Source organism: Alligator mississippiensis, chromosome 1 (assembly GCF_030867095.1).
Source record: "Alligator mississippiensis isolate rAllMis1 chromosome 1, rAllMis1, whole genome shotgun sequence".
NCBI classification, from domain to species: Eukaryota; Metazoa; Chordata; order Crocodylia; family Alligatoridae; genus Alligator; species Alligator mississippiensis.
Window position 1 is genome coordinate 388098033 of NC_081824.1, and position 21063 is coordinate 388119095.

Genomic DNA, 21063 nt, shown 5'->3' on the forward strand with positions numbered 1-21063 from the left:
AACATATGGAAAGTCAACCAATACAAGTCTGTCTGTGATTTTGGGGATTTTAAAATTATGAGATGCACAGTTTTCTACTTCTGGAAACAGAATAAACAGGACAGACTTCAGGCCAGAAAAATACTTTGGACTGAGTTTCTCCATAGGCAGGAAGGGCTTCTGAAGAGGAAAAGCACATTTTATCCCTTCCAGTCTGAGGAAGGCTGGAAAACTAACCTTAATACTCAGTATTTTGAGTTTATTTGCTCTCATTTAAAATAAAACTCATCTTGAGAAAAGTACTCCATAGTTGCTGAGTGTTTTATTCTTTCTTTGCCTGCAAGTCTGCCAAATAACTTATTGGCAACCTATTTGGAGACTTGCTGTAAAAATAAAATAAATTTAAGTTAGTTAGTTTTCCCAGTTAACAGCAACATGTGATAGCTGAAACAGATGCACTTCTCTAGTTTTTGTGAGCAAGCTGAAAAATGTGCAAAGAAGCCATCACATAAATGGGTGGAACCTGTTAAAGTACACTCTGCTCTTCTCTTTCTAACACTTATGTTTTTCAATATATAGATTAACCTGCCTATGTTCACTGCTCCCACAGAGACCCAAGAATTCTTAAAGGGCTTGGCTTTGTCATATGATTTCTTCCTAGGATTCACAATGGTCTGCGTTTGATTAGAGCCTGATGCTGCTTTCATATAGAGATGAACCAATTAAAATGACAAAACTAATATGTAATCCGACTAATGAGCAGAGGTATCATTGGATACACAACTATTTTTTTCTTTTTTTTTCTTTTTTTATTTTTTTTTACTTATTCAAATATCAAAAGAAAAACATACACATAGCTAAAACATGCACAAAGAACTGTGCTACTCAGTGAACACAACAGCAACCACATAGAAACATGGTATAGCAGGAAGGTAACTACTGTACAGAAAAGTAAAGAGACTTTTTTATATTCAAATATAAAACAAAGTGAGGAGCAACATTTCTTTCAGATTACACACTGAAGGTATCGAAACTGGTTTCATTACTTACCAAGCCGGCTATTGGAGTAGACAAACGATTGATTTTCTTGATGATTCCAGGTTTGATCTTGTTAATCAAACTAAAAATAAAATGAGAGTAATTTGACTTGCTGTTTTGTTATAACATACAACTCAAAAGATAAAACATGAAAGAGCGTATTTGTGAAAAAATATTTTCTCCAATTCTAATTTATATTTGTACCTATTAAAGACAGATAAGATGTTTAGATTCAACATTTTCAACTATGAAAAGTGAATTGATCTCACACAATATAGAGAGAAGCTGTACAAAGGATTGCTGCGAATGGCAGAAGAAATGGGTAAAAAGATACAAGAAACATGGGAGTGCATACAGGATCAGGTTTTGCAAGTCAGTTGGGGGCAATCTTCATCAGGAGTACCACAAATTAGCCCTGTACCCTTAGCAAATGCTACACTGGCCTCCTTCCCTGATCTGCCGCTCTGCTTTCTGCTTCCTGCCCTATCTGCCACTGTGCTGCTTATCCCCTCCCTGATCTGCTGGGTGCCACACAGACTACCCATGCCATTTGAGACGCACATGCTATAGGTCAGCCAACTCTAGTTTCTCAGAATCTTATTCTTAAAAGGCTTCTTCTAGAAATATTTTTTCAGAGGATACCATTCACTCTGCAAATTACAAAAAAAAATGATATGTTTGTATTGAAAGTACTATGTTATGAAACCCCAGTCACATTAAGTAACCTTATTTTTTTAATTAATGTTCTCTATCCAAATCTGAGGCCCCTTATAATTAGCACAGGGTAAGAAAAAAATGTTTCTCACCAAGAAAGATCAATATGAATTTTAGAACTACTGTATTTAAACTTATAATTGTTCAAAGCACAAATCCAATTCAAGTCTGTAAGACTGTTTCAATACACTGTCATTCATGTATGAAGCATGCGGCCACATACACTTTTTAACATATAGGTTATGCATGTAAATGGCTTGCTTGGATGCTCAAGTTAGGTACTCAGACTCAAGTGATCCAAGCCAATTACTCCCTTGGAACATGAAATAATATTTTTCATCATCATTGCAAGTGTCATGCTGTTTTACTTCATGTGTTTCCTCATTGTGCATCTCAAGGTCAAGCAATTTAATAAAATACATTAAAAAGAAAATAGTTTTTGTAAGGGTTAGAATAACTAGAGGAAAACTGGTCTATGTTTTATTCCATTAGCCCAAGAGATTTAGTCCCTGATACATTAAAGTAACTAAATACCTAAAGCAGAATTAGATTTTAAAAAGGAATGCAGGGTAGAAGACACTTCACCTCTCAGGGTATATTTTATGAATGCTGTTAAGATCCTAAACACAACGTGGAGACTGGCAGCATGCAAGATACCACTGCTGCCTGCAGTACTGGTGGAGTTAAGGTTTCACTACTGTAGGTTTTAGAATCAACATCCTTCTAATTGTCTGCTAAACACGAGCTTTGATTATTGTATTGAAGTGGGTTTTCAAAAGAATTATTTAGCTTCTGAATGCATCATTTTTGCATTGGTTCTTGTTACAGTTTATAAACCACTGAATGTTACTGTAACAAGATGTTTTAAATTTGTTTTCCTTGCCACAGAATGCACTGCAAACTCTGATACTATTGGAATTCTTGTCTTCCACTAGACTACTGATAAAATACAGCACTTGCAAAACTTTGGACCATGTTCATAACACCATTTTTTTCTCCCCTTTTACCTCTGTATATATTAGATTAAGATTATAATATAAAAAGACATCTATAGAATTTAAGCAAAACCTCAAACAAGTTAGCACAATATGGATAATTATTTTTCCTTCATAGAATATTGTATGCCACCCAATTCAACCTGCTCAGCAGAATAAATTTAAAGATGCATTGGATTGCACAGGGCTATTAGTTACAGATAAATTAGGCTGATTAGCTTCAGAAGACAGTTGCCATCTGCCAAACAAACTATTCTGACAAGCTTTGGCCAACCAAATGACAACAAAGCTGGCAAAGGATTAAAATATATACCTGTTCAGGCTGCTAGCTCTTAAAGATTTTTTTAATTATACCTGGAGGTTTCATTGTTTTTCTTTGTATTGCACACTTCCCCCCACTATATTTACAAGGTTCTCTCTGATGTTCCATTTATTAAACAAAAAACCTATATGAGATTTGGGGAGATTCTGACCTAACAGGATACTATCAAGATGGAATAAAATACTTAAGAGTCCTGATGTAAAATGCTCTGCTAATATCCGATGAAAGCAAAGAATCTGACAAGATTTCCAACTACGTAGCATTTTTGGCTCTTCAGAAATTATATGTTCTTATTTTCATGTTCCTGTTTAAACTCTCACATGCCACTGCAGATGGAGAAAGCAATCATTAAGAAAGGTTGGAAGGGATAAGTGGGTAGGAGGGGAAAGGGAAAACTCCCAAACCCAAACCAATTAAAAAAAAAAAAAAAGCAAGCACAGAGGACAGCACACAGATAAAAGGTGCATTAATGAAGTTCAGAAACTTTGCAAATAAAATACTGGCATCCACTTTAGTTCCATACTTCAAAATAAAATTTACCCACACATGTATAAAAGCAAGGCGAAGTAGCACCTGATAAACTGGGGCGGGCAAAATACAGCTCCCACCAGGCACTTTCATCTGCCCTTGGCCCCCACCAACAAATTGTACCCTACCCAGCCACACACACACACACACACACAAACAAAATATACCCTATTGTGCCTCACTCCCACCCTCGTGGGCAAAAGGGCCTGGCCCAGCCAGCAGGCAGCTTCCAGGGAGGGCTGCCACTGCCCAAGGATCTGCTCGGCATCTCCAGTGTCCTGCTCGCTCCAGGCACCAGGTAGGGAACGGCAGGGGTGGAGCTGCATCTGGATAGGAGCATGGGGCTGGGGCTGGTGGCAGTATGAAGCCCGTGCCCAGAGGGGTGGGAGCAGCACAGAGCTCAGCTGGGCAGCATGTGGGTGTGGGGGGGGAAGGACAGGGGTGTGCCCCCCCCCCCCCCCCCCCGCCATGGTATGTAGCTGGCAGGCAGTAGCAGCAGCAGTCAGGGGCACTTGTGCCCTTAACTTTGTTAAGCAACCCTCCACCTGAAATAATTTCCTGTCCCAGTTATAGCCTAACTGATTCTACCCGACTTGAGCCTAATATTGTTAACTGCCACTCTCTATTTACTCTGAAGTGCAAAGAAAGGGCTACTTATAAATATTCCCCTAGGAATTCTCCACCAAGATATTGCTGTATTGGTGGCATTTTGATTAATTTACTCCTGTCCTATAAAAATCATTGGAGATTGATGCTAATAGAGGACCTGGACTTGAATCATGCTTTAATGAGTGAGGGTCGGGGGGGGGGGGGAGGGGGGGAGGAAGGGAGGGGGGTTGGTTTGTTTTTTTTAAGGGAAAAACCCTGCGATGGGCATAATGTTCTATCTTTCTGACACACCCTGGTAGTCAACCCAAGTCAGTCCAGTAATTCCAAACCCATGACACAGGTAAATGGAATACATATTTTAGAGACAGCCAAGGGCAGAAAAATCTAAAAATAGCTGAACACCAGACATGACTTGTTTTGATTCCAACGATGAAATTAAGCCAGAAATGGGTTAATTTGCATTACCCCATGCAAACACAAAAACATGCAGAGCCATAGTTTGATTCATAAAACCATGTTACTGCCTGCAGTTTTGCAGTAGATACTCATCATCCTCACATAGCACATGCAATTTAAAAACAATTGAATATTTGTAAATTCTATACATATACACACTATTTTTTTATACCAAGGCAACTAAAAGTTCTGGCCACATCCTCACTTGGTATAAAATGAGATACTTGAGGAGCAAGTCCAATTATACTGTAAACACAAGTCCAGGCAGTTAAGCAGGCAGCATTAGAAAGTTCATATTCCCCATATGTTTTATCCATAAGGTTTGTTTGCTAGAGATTCACCCAAGTATAACAAGTGATACTTTGAGGGTATTACTGTTCCAAACCTGAATGTGGCCTGGGGCTAAAGAGCAATCCATATAATCTATTCCAATAAATATTGTTTGCAACCAAGGAAACCAGGTGAACAAGTGATATAAATGTATCTTTATTAGTAAATATATTTGAGCTATGGAATTTTTACTGGAAAAGAACCCAATACTCACTCACACAGCAGGACTCCATTTTCTAGAGCTGCTCGAAAGCTTTTGGTTCCAAAACTTTTTCCAGTAACTGCCTACAAAGAAAATAATTAGGTGTTAATTTACATTGAAAAACAGGAAAGATAGAAAAAGTGTTGAGAGATGCAGAATCTTATATCCAGGAACTGATCCACAGAGTTCATTTAAAGTATTATAAATCAGCAAAAGGTTAAACTTTCAGAGAAATTAGTTTCTTCTTTATGCCTCTGAGGAACTGTATGCTTTATTGTGATATTTCTGTGTTAACTATACTCAAATTGTTGTTACAATAGTGTGACTCAGTTTACCACTTTAGCCTCTATACAGAGGTTAAGTGGAAGGGCTGACTACATGCAAGATAAGACCAGATGCACGTTTAGCACAGCAGAACCTTGAATTGCTCTGTTTAAACAAAGTATTTCTGGGGGTGCTCAGGTTTGTTCAGGCTGGATTGGGGACAGAGGGATTGCTTAACCCTTTTGGGACAGAGAACTTGTAGATAACCAGCCTTTGCCCCAGTAAATGTCTTTACTGAAGAAATTGTCTGCTGTTATATTTGGGGCTATGGGTTGTGCTCAGTCAACCTAAGAAGAGGTGAAGTCCCTCTCAGGAATAGAACTGAATGCTTACTTCTGGTGTCAAGGGCCATGGAAAGAAGATTAAAGGTAAGAGGTAAGTGGGAAGGAGCTCAGACTCCCCCTACACTCCAGAAACCAAGTCTGGTCTGGCTTCCAGAAACTAAACAAGGCCTCAAGGGTCCCAAGCAAGCACCTCCTGGAAGGCAATCCATGACATCCTTCATAAAAACTGAGAGAGGAGATGTTCTTATAAACTAGTTAGCTAGTTAGTTGTTAGATACTTAAAAACACAAGGACATTCCAGTGCGAGCCCATCAATCATTAATTACACTCATTTGGAACAGTAACTATTATTTTATATTATAAATAATCTACTACTGTATCATGTGCAAAGCATGATAAATTTGAAATAAAGTGCTAAAACATTCTATATTTTCTAGCTTTTACATTTTTTTTTTTACAGTTGTAAATACATTCTCTTTTCTTGCCGAAAGCTACAATACTTGACAAAGTATTTTTTTTTCTAGAAACACAAGGTTTTTCTCCCATATTTAATATCTACAGAAAGGGTGATGCATATAGTTAACCTTTGAATCATTCTATTGAGTCTTCACCTAACATGTCCAAATTGATACCTGCTTTTAAGATGAGAATACATGGTTCTTTTCTGATGTGATCATTTTTCATTTAAATGGTGAGTAAAAGGGAAAACAATCCCAAAGGCCCAGGATATAAACAAACCAAGTATAAAAGCATGATCCTCAAGCTCCCTCTCTTCCTTCCCTCTCTACCCACAAGCCTGAAAGTCCATGAATATCAAAGTTTTCACAAGTGAAGTCTCATAAAAGGTGCAGATGGAAGTGACAATATTTGCCCAAACTGTCCCCTGAAAGTGCTCTACAGCCGTGACCAAACAAATGCATGGCTTCAAAGTGCTTTAAAAAGGCCCGATCCCACCACAATCTATACCCTCATTAGTTGAGGGCTCTGCTGAAGGCGTTCCAAAGCAGAGCACCTTCCCAGTGTCTGCGTGCACTGGGAGCAGGGCTCAGCTGATGCAGCCCAACACTGTTCCTGAAGCTGCTTATAGAATCAGAGGGGGAGAAGGGAGCTTGTTCAGGGGGCTGCCCAGTGGGCCCACCCTCCCCTGCCTACTCTGAAACAGAATGGTAGCTGGAAGGGAGGCCGGGGGGGGGGGGCGAGGGGGGAACTAGGGGAAGAGGTTGAAAAGATGGATGAGACTCTCTCCCTGGATTGGCTCCAAATTGGAGCTGGATCTTTCACCATCCCAACCCAACAGCTAATGTTTGTTGGGTCAGGAGGATTGGTCTAATTCATGGTGCTTCACAGGAAGTGCCATGAGTCATACCTGGAAGTTGCATTTCTGTCTGTGCCTATAGGCTCCCAAAACTTCCACCTCTAAGTATGACCAAACCTATCTCTACTTTGGCAAGGCTGTATGGACATACCCAAGTTGACTGACACAAGACAGCAACAGAATATAAACCACCTTCCAACTAGATATAATCCTGATTTTAGTCTGATGTGGTAGATGCTTGCATTAGATTTCAGGGCTTATTAAAATTTCAAAGCTTTACATTGAAGCAATTTTCAATTTAAGTATTTTAATCTCTAATATTCTTCACTGTACAGTCCCTGTGACAATCTATGTTTAAAGATGATATATACAGAATGGAAGTAATCAGATTGAGATTTTGAAGGCTGATAAGAATAATGTGTTGGCATTAAAATAAGACTTCAGTACTGTCAAATTAGGTTTCTGTGATACCAGCTTTAAAAAGAAACTGTAACAAGGTACTTCAAGACTCCCTCAGTGAGCTATTTAACACCGAGTTTGGCCATCTCTGTTTTCTGCAACATGCAGTGCAATGTGTGCTGGTTTCACAAAAAGCAACCTACTTCAAGTTTTTAATGTTAAAACTGCAAGCTTTTCTAAGAGATCTCATGGAATTCAGACGCATCGTGGGTCATCTGGCATTGTAATAATTATTAGGCCTGTGCAAAGCTTCGGTAGCTGATTTGATTCAGAGGAGATTCAGCCTGATTTGGAGACTGAATCTAATCAACTCGGGAGATCAAATATGAGCTCCGAATTGCAGGCAGCTGACAGCTGCCTCCATCTGGTACGTCTGTTGGGGTTGGGGGGGTGGGGGGGGAAGAGAAGAGAAGAGCCATGGGGGAGGGAGGGATTGGGGGGGGTGTTACTTGGGAAGGAGGGCAGGAGGACTGCAGGATGTGGGCATGGAAGCACTGGGAGTGGGGGCTCTGCCCTGCTGCCGCTTGCTCAACCGGGGCGGGGGGGGGGGCAGGATGTGGGCACAGCTCACTCCAGGCAGAAGGGGGCAAGCGGCAGCAGGGCATGGCCCCCACTCCTGGTGCTGATGTGGGTGCAACAGTGCTGGGAGTGGGGGCTATACCCTGCTGCCGCCCAGAGAGCTGCACCTGCATCACGACCACCCCCCACCCCTCCAGCTGGGCACGTGGCAGCAAGGCTAAGCCCCCATGGCTCCCCCTGCCAGGGCAGAGGCAGGCACAGCTGGAAGAGCCATGGCTGCTCTGCCTGACCCCATCCCTCACCCGGGCCCAGCCTAGTCCCAGCACTTTTCAAAAGCTCCATATTCACCAGCTGCAGGAGTGGCAATTGGGGCCCCTGGCACCCATGGCAGAATCTCCCCATGCAGCACAGGGCAGTGGGGATCACTCCCCGCTTGGCACCCGCACAGCAGCTGCCCCATGGCACGGATGCAGTGTGGCTCGGCAAGGTGCCACATGCTGTCTGGGAGCTGGAGTGGCTCCACTTGTCATCTGGATCCTGGCAGCACACAGCCCCAACTCCCAGGCAGCACGCAGCACCCTGCCAAGCTGTGCTGCACCTGTGTCATGGGGCAGCTGCTGCGTAGATGCCAAGCAGGGGGCGATCCCTGCTGCCCCCACTGCGCAAGCATGAGCTCTGCCACGAGTGCCCAGAGGCCCCAATTGCCACTGCTGCAGCCAGTGAGTGTGGGGCTTTGGGTTTTTTTTGTTTTGTTTTTTAAAGTGCTGGGACAAGGCAAGGCAGCCATGGGGGCTTCTCCCGTGGCTCCCCCCACCCAGGGAGAGGCAGGCACAGCCTAAGGAGCTGTAGAAGAACCTCTCCCTGGCCAATCTGAATCACTGAATCTCTCCGAATCAGCGCCCCATCTTCTGAAGCTCATTTGGTCGAGTTGATTCAGGACAGTGATCCAAATCGAATCACTGTCCTTTGAATTGGCCAAATCCAAATCCAAATTGAATACTTCCCTATTCGCACAGGCCTAATAATTATGATAGGATACACTAGAGGTAACATTACCACATAGAGAGTAACAGTACAGGAAAATATAGACGACAAAATACCTTAAAATGGTCTATAAAATAGCGTAAAACAATTTTATTGAAATGTAGAAGAGGGAAGAGTAGTTTACTGCTATATATGCAGGGTACAACTGAACCTACAGATGTGTGGCAAAATTTGCTTGGTTTTTTTTTTTTTGTTATCTTTTGGTGTTGTTAATTAGTTTAACCACTGCATAAGGAAGCTCTTAATTTATATATTGTAATGCATACTTCAACAGTACTAAATTAAAGGACTGTGCCCCAAGTATGTAAGCAAATTATTCAGAACATACTATTGTATTCTTATGCTTCAAGTGCATATTCAGAAAAGCTATACTGGCTACCTTTGATAAAAATAAAGGAATGAATAATTATGAAGAAAGTAACAATCTGCATTAAAAAGACCTTCTTTGAATGGGTACCATAGCATAGCATGTTACACCCCATTTGTGAAATCAAAACGTCAATAAAACATGAGACATTTAAGGGCTTATATTTTTCCTGGCCATTTTTGTTCAAAAGTTTGACCCAACATCTTTAAGTGTTGGGTAAGATCTGACACTCACTACATGTTCTAATCCTTGTTCATAAAACAGGTTATACTGGCTGTGATTCATTTATGTAATGGGCATAATTAAATTCTGAATATGCTTTCAACCATTTAAGATAACCTCACTCACCAGTTTCTCAAAGGAAAAAAAGAAAAAGAATATTTTTGCAATATTATTCATCTCTTTATTTTCCATCTCTTTCAATTTATAAGAGCATCTTCTTTCAGATGTATACATATTTTCAGTTCAGTTTCTGCTTTTCCAGGGTAACGCCAGTGGTGACTATATGATGCAAGTTTAAAAAAAAATTAAGCAGATATATTTAATTGCTGCTGTAAAACCATTTAAATTAACAATGTCTGAATTTTATAGATGTCCTCTTTAACAATTGCTCAGTGAGTTCAGTCAAAGGGCTGATTTGCAAACGTATACATATACAATACATTTAAACATAAAGAAACAAAGGAATTTGAAGCACAAACCATCCTATAGGAGGTGTTTGTTTGTTTGGGGTTATTTTTTTTTGCGGGGGGGGGGGTTGTTAGTTTTTTTGAGATGGGGGTGGGGAGACAGAAGCAGAGACAAGACACTGGACAACTGAAGAAGTACATACGGTGCAGAACTGCCAATTTATATTGGGCAAGTCTCCTTGGCCCATGTTAGGAAATTAAATCTATGAATATGGACAAATGATCACATGTCAGATAGGTAAAAGAAACTTAGAGACTTACAACAGCGACTAACACATAGTAACTTCGTACGCTTGCAATTATGCTATGGTCAATGAAGGCTAAACCGGAGCATTACTTTTGAATGAAACAGAATTAAGTTTCTCCAGTTCAACTTTCACTCACCACAGGATAAACAAATGAACAGCTGGTATCTAATCAGTTCCTGCCCACTTAACTCTGCAATTTTCTGGTCCTTTCATATGCTGACATGATCATAATGGTCCTATGCATATATACACCAGCATCTTACATGAAATTCGATGGACCTACCTGTGCTCATAAAACTTCTAGCATTAGACTGAGCTATAAAATAGAATAGGAACAGCTTCAAAGGTTTGCTACTTTGGTTAAGTCCATTCCAAAGTTTCTAAACAAGATTTTGGCACGAGAGGTTGGAATCCTCAAACTTGCAAGTAAATGTTAGCCTAATGGATTGAAACAAGCAAACTACAAAGTCTTTTACTATTCTTTAATACTTATATAATGAAAGGATGAGCTCACTGTGCTATATACTGTCAAAGCGTAACAAAGACAGTCACTGAAGAGCTTACAATATAAAACACAAGGTAGCACAATTAATTTAACATAATGAGGGGAAGTAAGGAAGTAATAAGACCATTACTGAATACAATAAGCATAGGTCACAGCTCACCAGCTGCTTAACCACTGTCATATTTTCATTCTTGGCTCTCTGGCAGAAGAATCTGAAAGCGGATTTTTGAAGGAAGACAGAGAGGTTGATCAGCACTTATTTATGGAGAGTGTTTCACCGACACTAGAGAAAAAGCAAAGGCACTACTTAGAATATTTTAAAACTAGTAATCAAGATCATTTTCTTTCTGCAGTGACGCCAGACATTTCACAAATGCACTTAGAAAGACAGGTTTAGTACTGAACTAGCTCATGAATCCACTGACATGCCTAGAACTGAGTTCATTAGATACGGATGATTTATGAAAGCTGGCTAATTGCTAATGTTTACTTTCTTTGATTTTGAATGTACAACACCTTTTGTATTCTGGAAGATCAGGGAAGAAAACTTCAAAGCACAACTAAAACTCTGTGCAGCAGTTAACGTAGTTCACATGATGTGGAAAAGTTTAGATAAAAGACATTTTTCCGAGGGCTGTGCACTGCATCTACCATGACATTGAGCTTGCTATTTTGAATCTCCATCTTAACGAACAATTCCAGTTTGTTTTAAAAGAAACATAGTTTGCAGAAACTCAAGAAAAAAATGCAAACAAATTGGAAGCAACTTGGAGAGCCAACTGTGAGCTTTTACAAAGGAATCTGACATTCTTGGATGGTAGGTACCCAGGATAGTCCATTGACAGCATCTGTCAAATCTATCATTTGCCTATCGCCATCTAGGAAAACTGATGAGAAGAAAATAGATTAAAGGGATAGATGGAGGGAGGCAAGTATTCAGTTATAATCTTTTTCCTGATGGAATTCATCGCTGTTGTGACAAGCAACATCAACTTTAAGGAGGAATTCTCTCTTGATCAAGCCCTTGTAAGGAATTTTCAGTAGTAAAAAGACAAAGCCTTCAAGTCTGAAAACTTATCCTTAGGAAGGGAAATATGAAGAGACACAGCTTTGGGTTTGCTTAGAAGGAAAACAGCAGGAAGGAAAAAGAGGGCATTTATCTGTGACAGTTGCTATTGAAAGTATTACTGTATTTACTCGCATCCAAGACAAGGTTACCTCCCCACCATCCTCCCTCTCCTCCCCACCATTCAACAGGGGAGCTCCTGAGGCTCCAGGTCTGATTCCAGACCCAAAGCCACTGCATGCTCCACGCCAAAGCCACCTCACTGAATAAGCAACGGGGAGTTGGGGAGACAGGGAGATAACAGCTGGTGCCAAGAGACATAAGTGGCATGGGAGCAGGTTGTGGGGAAGCAAGCTGCCTGCCCCATGCCACTTTTTCCTACAACAGTAGGTGCAGACAAGTATAAAATGACTCTCCCATAATTTGATTCTATGCATGGCAAACAACAAATTTACAAATTTTTCACACATACAATCCAATTTCTGGAGGGTAATCTTAAAGTCACAGTCATCTTGGGTTTGGGTAAATATAGTAGATCAGTTTTCTCCAGGCTACATTAACCCTTGATGCAATGTCAATGCTTTGATTCCACACAATGACCTAGTGATAAAAGAAAAACAAGTCTCAGCCTTTTATGGATCTATACAAGTTGTCCCCTAGACTTCTTCACATTAATATTGAGTGAAAAGTAAAAGGAGAGAATGGCCTGAATTAACGGATGTCTCAAATGATTCCCAAAACAACTACCTCATTAACAAATGACAGTGCCCAAGCACGTTTAAGAAGGTTTGTAACTCCCATTCCATCTGCCTTTCTGGACATATTTTGATAGTGGAAATAGTTATTTTTGTCCTGCAGCACTGCAGGGAAGGGATGCTGCTTTTCCACAGACTTAAAGTAAGATACATCTATGTAAAAAAAAACAAAAAAACCAAACCACACAGAATTGGGACCCAATTCAGAAATAAATGTAGATGCTTTCTAGTTTTTCCAGCTACTGCTCACTGCCAGCTTAAGGGGCATACCAAAAGAGTCACTGGGACAACAACCCAAGAAAAAACAGAGCTGATGACAGACTGGATTAGTGGTATTTCATATGAACAGACCTAGATTTCAAACCAGAAAGACATTATTATTACTGCATTTAGTTGTTTTTAATCGTGTAAGAAGGGAATCTTTACTTGTCTTGGAAGTGAATTGATACACAAATCTCAGTTCTTATTCTCATTCCCAGATTGGTGAAAGCACTAGCATTTTATTTTTAAAAAGAAGTAAGAGGACCTACATGAAGTTTAAAGCATGAGAATAAAAATGGAGCTGGGAAAATAGTCCAAATGACAATTTGGCATCTTAACTAAATGAGCAAATTAGATAAAGTTGTTTGCTATAAACCAAGTCCAATCACTTTAAGCCACAAAATTCAAACAGCAAGAACATAAATATGCAACAAATCACTAATATGCACCACTATATTGTTTTCCAAAACTTTATCAAGGTGCTTCAAATTAGTATAGTAACTCACTGATACAAGTATGAAATCAGTTTCACATCATTTTTCTATGTTGTACTGTGTTTTTCAATTCTCTCCCCCAAAACACACCAGCCCTAATTACTTTCATTATTCTTATTTGTCAAGTGCAGAAGTGTGGCTCACTGTATATAAAAATTGATTCCATAAATGGAAGCAGGTGCCTATTTAGAGATAAAATTTAAAAAACAGAATTATGGCAGCACAACTCATTCACACTTTGCTTTTACTATAGGACCCAACTGCCATAATAAAATAACATCAGAAAAGTATTTTATTATTATTATTATTTCTTCAAACATTAGGCTTGAGACTGATCCGGAGTTCAGATCAAAATTAGTCATTACACCGAAGTAAAAATTATCCAAACATTAATTTACTCTTAAAGATGATTATGACAAGCTTTACTAATAAACCAGTTTTGTATAGCATTAGTAGAGTAAAATATTAGCATAGTAGAGATTACCATTTGGTAATGTTAAGATTTGTGAATTGCAGCTTACTAGATAACTCAATGTCAGTTATATTTTGTTATGATTTTAAAAGAAAATATGAAGAGAGATCAAAAGTCTTACCACTATGAACACTATTTATTAAGGTTAGAATCATCCCCATAAAAGCAGCAGCATAAACTTAATAACTAGGAAAAGAGTCAAGTTTTCTGAAGTCAGTCCTATGAAAATGACTTGCACTCCACTAGACTTTCAGTGCTATTGGAATTAAATCATATGTATATTTTATCTGACAAAAGAAAAAAAAAAAATCAAGGCATTTGGAGAATACAGATTACATAGAAACTAACTGTTTACCAGAAACATGAGTAGTCAACATACCTGAAGGTGTGGATCATTTTCACTGTTTAGGTCATTTTTAGCATATTTTCACGCACTGTCACTTAACATAATCCAATTAACACATGCAACCCTTTGCCAGGCCCTGGAGAGAAGTACAAGGGCCAGATTCAAATTTGGGGGTTTTGGCTCAAGTCTCCAACCCAGAAACCTGGGAAAAATAATCTTTACTAGAGGTCCTAAAAGAATAATTTCCCCATTCTCAAGCAATTTTTTATCTACTAGAAAAACACAAGTTTTATTAAAGGGAAATGAGAACTTCAAAACCTTATCAAACGGTATCTCAGTTGGGGTATATAATAATAGGTGTGTTTAACAATCAAACACACACTCTCCTGCTCAGTTACAGTCTATCTGAAACTCCCCTTTACCAGAAAATGCTACTTTTTGCAGTCCAAGAAGTGTGTGTGTGTTTGAAGGGGGGGGGGGGGGGGAGGGGTTCTCCTTCAAGATCTCCTGTGGAGATAACATCTCTGGCCACAACACTTAGGTCACCGCCGCTCCACCAAAAATCAGCATGGAGCTGTACCCACTACTTTACAGGGGGACAGAGAGCAGTGACAGCACTACTATCACTGCTCCTCACTGCCACTTTTTTGGGGAACCCACTCTACTTTTTACTCTTTGAGAAAGCTTAAGGATTTCAGCTCTTTTAATATAAAATTGATATAGGTTTCAGCCTAACCTACTACTAAAGGTATTTCAGCTCTTTTAGAAACAACTGGGCAACTGGCCTCAACCCAAACCCATTAGAGATTTGTATGTCACAAGTACTCTTCTCCAAAAGACTTGATAACAGTGCAATGCCATCCCAAGGGATAGTTCCTGGAGGAAGTCTCAGAAGCCTCTTTAACTCCTGAGCCAAGGGACCCTCCATCTTAGACCTCCACAGAAGTCTGGGTAAAGGTAAGTAAGGGGTCAGCACTCACCCTATTTTCTCCTACAGCATCAGTACCCTTATAAACTTTACAAATTTTAGAAAGCAGGGCAAGTGTACACAAGCCTGACTCACCTGGCCCCTTATATTCAAACTGTTAAATATGTTATCACAGCCAAAACAAGCACAGAGGTTTCTTTGATCACGCATACCAATGAGGGTATGCAAATAAGCATCACAGAGGTTGCCACGCAAAATAGAGATATTTTAACAGGGTTACACACAGGTTCAGCAAAAAGATCATACACAAGCAGTAGGCTTTTAAACCTTAATTTGAAATGTTTCCAAATAGACAGCAGTGCCTAAAAATAAAAGTACAAGTAAGTTAAAAACTGACATTTTCACATCCATATTCCTACTACAAATAAGTTGACACGAAGCTGACATGGGGGCATGAATTTCTTCAGGGTCAACAATAACCCATACGCAAGTGCAACCTTTTTTATCAGGACTTTTTTTTTGCTAAAAAATTAAGCACCACATTATTCATATAACCTAGCTGCATTTAGGTGTTAGTAACCATTCTTTGGGATGACATGTCTATCTTCAGAAATGGTAGCTTTACTATGGATCAGCCATAACATTTACAAGATTCAATACCCTAGATATAGCCTTACCCACTCTTGTTTAAAGGCAATACAAAAGTGTTTCATAACAGGGCATATTTTTACTAAAGAGCCTTGCCTCAGATCAAATATCTTACAGATGAATAGAATGAAACAAGTTTCTAGGTAAAAGTGAAAGGAGCATACCAAAATCTTGAGTCAACTAAGTCCAATTGCCATTATACAGCTTCTGCCAGTTCATGATATATATGAATAGGATCTTGGCATAAATAATTTCTGTATTATAAAACGTGCACCTATGTTTACCTGCTCGCACATTCTGTAGGGTTCTGGGAGAGGATGTACTTCAGCTCTGCTGGGAGTCTAGTGAAATCTTGGGAGCAGAGAGGTGGACTCTGGGTTGTAGCTTTTGAAGGGGGGATGCAGCCAGGGAATATGGCTGTATACCACAACACAGAGGTGGTGCTTTGATTCTGTACAGACTCCAAAGGTTTAATACATGCAGAGATGAGCACACATTAAATTGGCCGGCAGGGGGTGCTCAGACAGATTCTAACAAACAGCACTATTTTCTCGCATACTACAGCACATTCCCAAATCAGATATATCTGCCAAATAAACTGAGAGCCCAGTCCTAGCTAGAAGAACCTGCAGAGTCAGATGAAGGCCTGTACAGCTTGAGATCAGGGGCCAGGCAGTTCAGTTTCAGCAGGATCAGGCCTTCAGGTGTCTCAACAGGAGGCTCCTGGCCTCCTGCCTCTTGAGCGATTCAGCCAAAGATCCAATCCTACTGGAGCCACACTGACTGACCCCTCTTCTTGAGCTAACTGAGCCCTCAGATAACTCAGCATATGCTGCTGACTGTCAACTTGGTTTAAGAGCAGGGGCTGGGCAGTTTAGCTCCTGCAGGATCGGGCCCTCTGCTCACTGCATCTCCTGATTTAAAGACAAGCATCCAAATTTCAGGCAGCTAAATTTTTGGAAAAAGGTACATGTGTCATATGTGAATAAATACAATAATTTGAAGTCTGCTTGGTTTATAAAAAGTTAATTGACAGACAAGCTTTGCACAGCTTCTGAATACGTTATTTTTTTAAACTTTTTTTTTGGCTGAGAAGATAAAACACAGGATGATAATAATAATGATAATTACATAACATTGTGAACTGATCATCTCAAGGAAAATAAAGGCAACATTTTACTTGTTAAAATGAGTAAAACTACACAGAGGAAACAAAGGAAAATGAAATGTTTCAGTTGCAGCAATTTAAGTATTCCTGTTAACCTTCCTGCATACAAGAATTCATGGACAGATATGCAATTTAGGCACCTCTAAGACAAAAATAGATAAGATTCCTGCAAACCATAACAGACCTTGTTACAGGCAAAGTGAATGTTTTGGATTTAAAGTTTCATGCAGTTATATCTTACAAATCTTAAGAGATTGATGTTATATATCTTGACTTCAAAAAAGCCTTTGATCTGGCATCCCATGATCACCTCTTGGTGAAACTGGCCAATTGTGGCCTTGGGTCCACCACGATCCACTGGCTGGGGAATTGGCTCCGTGGTCGGACCCAGAGGGTGGTAATTGATGGAAGTCAATCGTCATGGTGCCCTGTGACCAGTGGGGTCCCCCAAAGGTTCTGTCCTCGGACCCACATTATTCAACGTCTTCATTAATGATGTGGACATCGGAGTCTAGAAGCAGACTGGCCAAGTTTGCCGATGACACCAAACTCAGGCAAAACAGCCACACCTGAAGACAGGAGGGCAATCCAGGCTGACCTGGACAGGCTCAGCAAATGGGCGGACAAGAACCTGATGGTGTTTACCACTGAAAAATGCAAGGTTCTCCACCTTGGGAGGAAAAACCTGCAGCATCCTTATAGGCTCGGCAGTGCTACACTGGCTAGCACTATGGAAGACTGAGACTTAGGGGTCATAATTGACCACAAGATGAACATGAGCCTTCAATGTGATGCTGCGTCTAGTAAAGCGAACAAAATGCTGGCTTGCATCCATAGATGCTTCTCAAGCAAATCCCGGGATGTCATTCTCCCCTTGTACTCAGTCTTGGTGAGGCCACAGCTGGAGTACTGCATCCAGTTTTGGGCCCCACAATTCAAAAAGTAGAAGCTTGAGAGAGTCCAGAGAAGAGCCACACACATGATCAGAGGTCAGAAATACAGACCTTATGATGACAGGCTGAGAACTATGGGACTCTCTAGCCTGGAAAAGTGCAGGCTCTGGAGTGATCTGATGGCCACCTGCAAGTTTATCAGGGGTGACCATCAGTATCTGGGGGAATGTTTGTTCACCAGAACACCCCAAGGGATGACCAGGTGGAATGGTTATAAACCACTGCAAGACCATTTCAGGCTGGACATAAGAAAGAAGTTCTTTACTGTCCGAGCCCCCAAGGTCTGGAATAGCTTGCCATCAGAGGCGATTCAAGCACCTACATTGAACATCTTCAAGAGAAAATTGAATGCTTATCTTGCTGAGATCTTATGACCCCAGCTGACTTTCTGCCCTTCAGGCCGGGGGCTGGACTCGATGATCTTCTGAGGTCCCTTCCAGCCCTAATGTCTATGAAAGCTATGAAACTGTATGGTATGGCATAACAATAAAATTAAATTATAATACAATCTACTAAGGCACACAACTGATTTTCTGCGAATACCAGAAACAAGGCTCTAGCTTTTTAAAGTTAATAGGAAGTGACATAGTAAACCCTTACTTTAGGCACACGAGAATCACAACTGCAGCACTTTCAGGACTAGCAGGAAGTAGAGATGCCAAGTGAAAAAGCCACAATTGCAGAAGAGTATAGAACTCAATTAGAGTATACAGCAATTCTTCTGCAAAAACAGTCTTTTCAATAGTAGTTCTGGAAATACTATAATTCATATAGTCAAATCATTATCCCTGGTAAATATACTTTGATCCATAGGTTGGAAGTTCAGACCATGTACAGCAGGTACTCACCTGAAAGCTTGTAACCTAAATTTGAGGGAGTAGAAGGCAGAGCAGTACAAGAGAAAAGAAAGTGCATAGAAGTACAAGTTTACATATAGTTGTTTCTTCCCATTCATAGGAGTTATTTACATATGGTTTTAGTCCCGGGAAACTTTTCAACACCAGAAAATGGAAGCAATATTATCCGTGCAGTATTGAGAAGTATAAAATTCTGGGTGGACATGATCAAAACAACAAAACAAATTCTGCGCAGGTATTATACAATTATGGCTTCTCCGTTACATATATCTCCTGCATTTTCTCAATTTTCTATCTTTACCCCCCCACTATGCCCAACACTTTTCAATCCATTCCAAGCGGTTATATAACTCATAAGCAGTACTAACAAGTGGAGGGCAAACAGTTTCACAATGGGAATGGAAGATACTTCAAAAGGCTAGTAATATTGTTTACACCAGGGGTTGACAACCCCCGGCATGTATGCCAGAGCATGGCATGTGAGACCATTTCACACGGCACACCGCAGCCAGCCTGGACTCTGGTCAGCTGCCATCAATCACGGAGCCAACATCATCACTCTTTTCATAAATTATAAAACCTAGTCCAAGATGCAACCCTGCAAATCTTCCAACAATAGTAAGATGCACAGAAACAATTAAGTAAAAGTTTCTAAAATCAAAGTTGCTTGTGCTAGTTTAAAACAAACAAACAAACAAACAAACAAAACCCCTTCTTTTGGGTCCCCTACCCCAATAAACACAAGCTGTCATTAACATGCAATATTACATTGCAAGTGAAATTAATGAAACTCAGCATAAAAAGCAATGCTCCAGTGGGCACAATCTCTAAAACTACCATTTAAAAAAAAATTATTTGAAGCTGCAAAACTTCAAGCAGGAGGGAAGCCATCGAAAGATCTGGGATCTGGTAAATGGACCCCTGATATGATTAAAATTATGATTAAAAGTTTAAGATGTGGGAGAGATCCTGAAATAACAAAAAAAATCTTTTTAATAAGTATGTAACTACACGGTAATTTAAAGATTCTACTCTGGAACAGCCTTGAGATGCAGGAGCAATGTAATAAGGGAATCAAGTTAAGGGTGAAACCCTCAGGACCCCCATATCCTATGGCTTACATATATTATAAACTTGACATTACGTGTTAGAGAAAGAGAGATGACCGAGTACACTCCCATTGCTGTGCAGCACCATCTAATGAGAGCCACATGGCACAGCATCTAGTCAGAGACTTCAAGCTCCTATTAGTTCTTTTATCTCTTGCCAGAGAAAGGGAATTGCCACTGGCAAAGAAGTTATATAATTACAGTCCGCAGAGACAGTCTGGTTGGAAACTCGCACACTAATATACAAGGCAACAGCAAAGGACCACTTGAATCTAAAGCTGAGAAGTTAAGAGCAGGATGAAGAAAAGGGGAAATTAGTCCAATGCAAAAGAAAAAAAACAAGACAAAGCTGAGAAACAACAGTAACAAAAACAATTAGCAGGCAAGTATAAATACTTGACATTAGAAGCTAATAGGAAATTGCGATAAACATCTTTATGGTGATACCTTGTTAATTGCTCTCGTTTGGAAAAGAAAAAAAAATGGATTGAAGCTGCTTATAAGATAGTGTTGGTATTTTTAACGTTACTCGGCCAGCTGTAATTATTAGTTGTTACTAAGTTAAACACTTTTAAGGGCTAAGTTAGTCCTGAAAAGTGACTGTCCAAATACTAAACTGTCAAATTTAGCACATTCTGGTGGCCAATTCCAAATGAATGGCCTCTAGTTTCACTGCTACTATTTAACTACTGCCTGGATTTGATCAAATAAATATTTACTTTCTCCCATTTTTAGTAGAATTACTAATATGGGAGAAGCAGAGCTGTCCTCTCTGGTATTTTTCCAACATCTTTGCTCTCATAAACGTTACAGGTTCCCTACAATCCCCAGATTCTCCTTCAAAATGATTCTAGTCTCACTGTGGAGACATTTTCCCCATAATAGTCAGGCAAAACTATTCCATTCCAGTACTCCTAATTACATCTTCTTCTGAATTGTGCATTTTCAAAGAAGGTTATACCAATAGGTATACTCATTTCAAAACCTTTTTCTTATTTACTTTAAAATTCTGCATCAAATTTAATCCATTATCTCTAATAATATTCTTTTCTATCCCTTTAAATCCTTCTCTCTCTGTA

The 21063-nt window shown here is 39.9% G+C and overlaps 1 protein-coding gene across 11 annotated transcripts in view; it reads right to left on the reverse strand.

Moving 5' to 3' along the window:
• Window positions 1–21063, reverse strand: part of LMO7 (LIM domain 7) — a 202591-nt gene that overhangs the window by 127115 nt on the left and 54413 nt on the right. For all 11 annotated transcript variants that reach the window (XM_059720437.1, XM_019488601.2, XM_059720480.1 and 8 more), the window contains exons 2-3: window positions 5186–5256; window positions 1030–1099 (exon numbers count right to left, since the gene is read on the reverse strand). In XM_059720437.1, the coding sequence (XP_059576420.1) occupies window positions 1030–1099; window positions 5186–5256 (141 nt within the window). The remainder of the gene's footprint in view (window positions 1–1029; window positions 1100–5185; window positions 5257–21063) is intronic.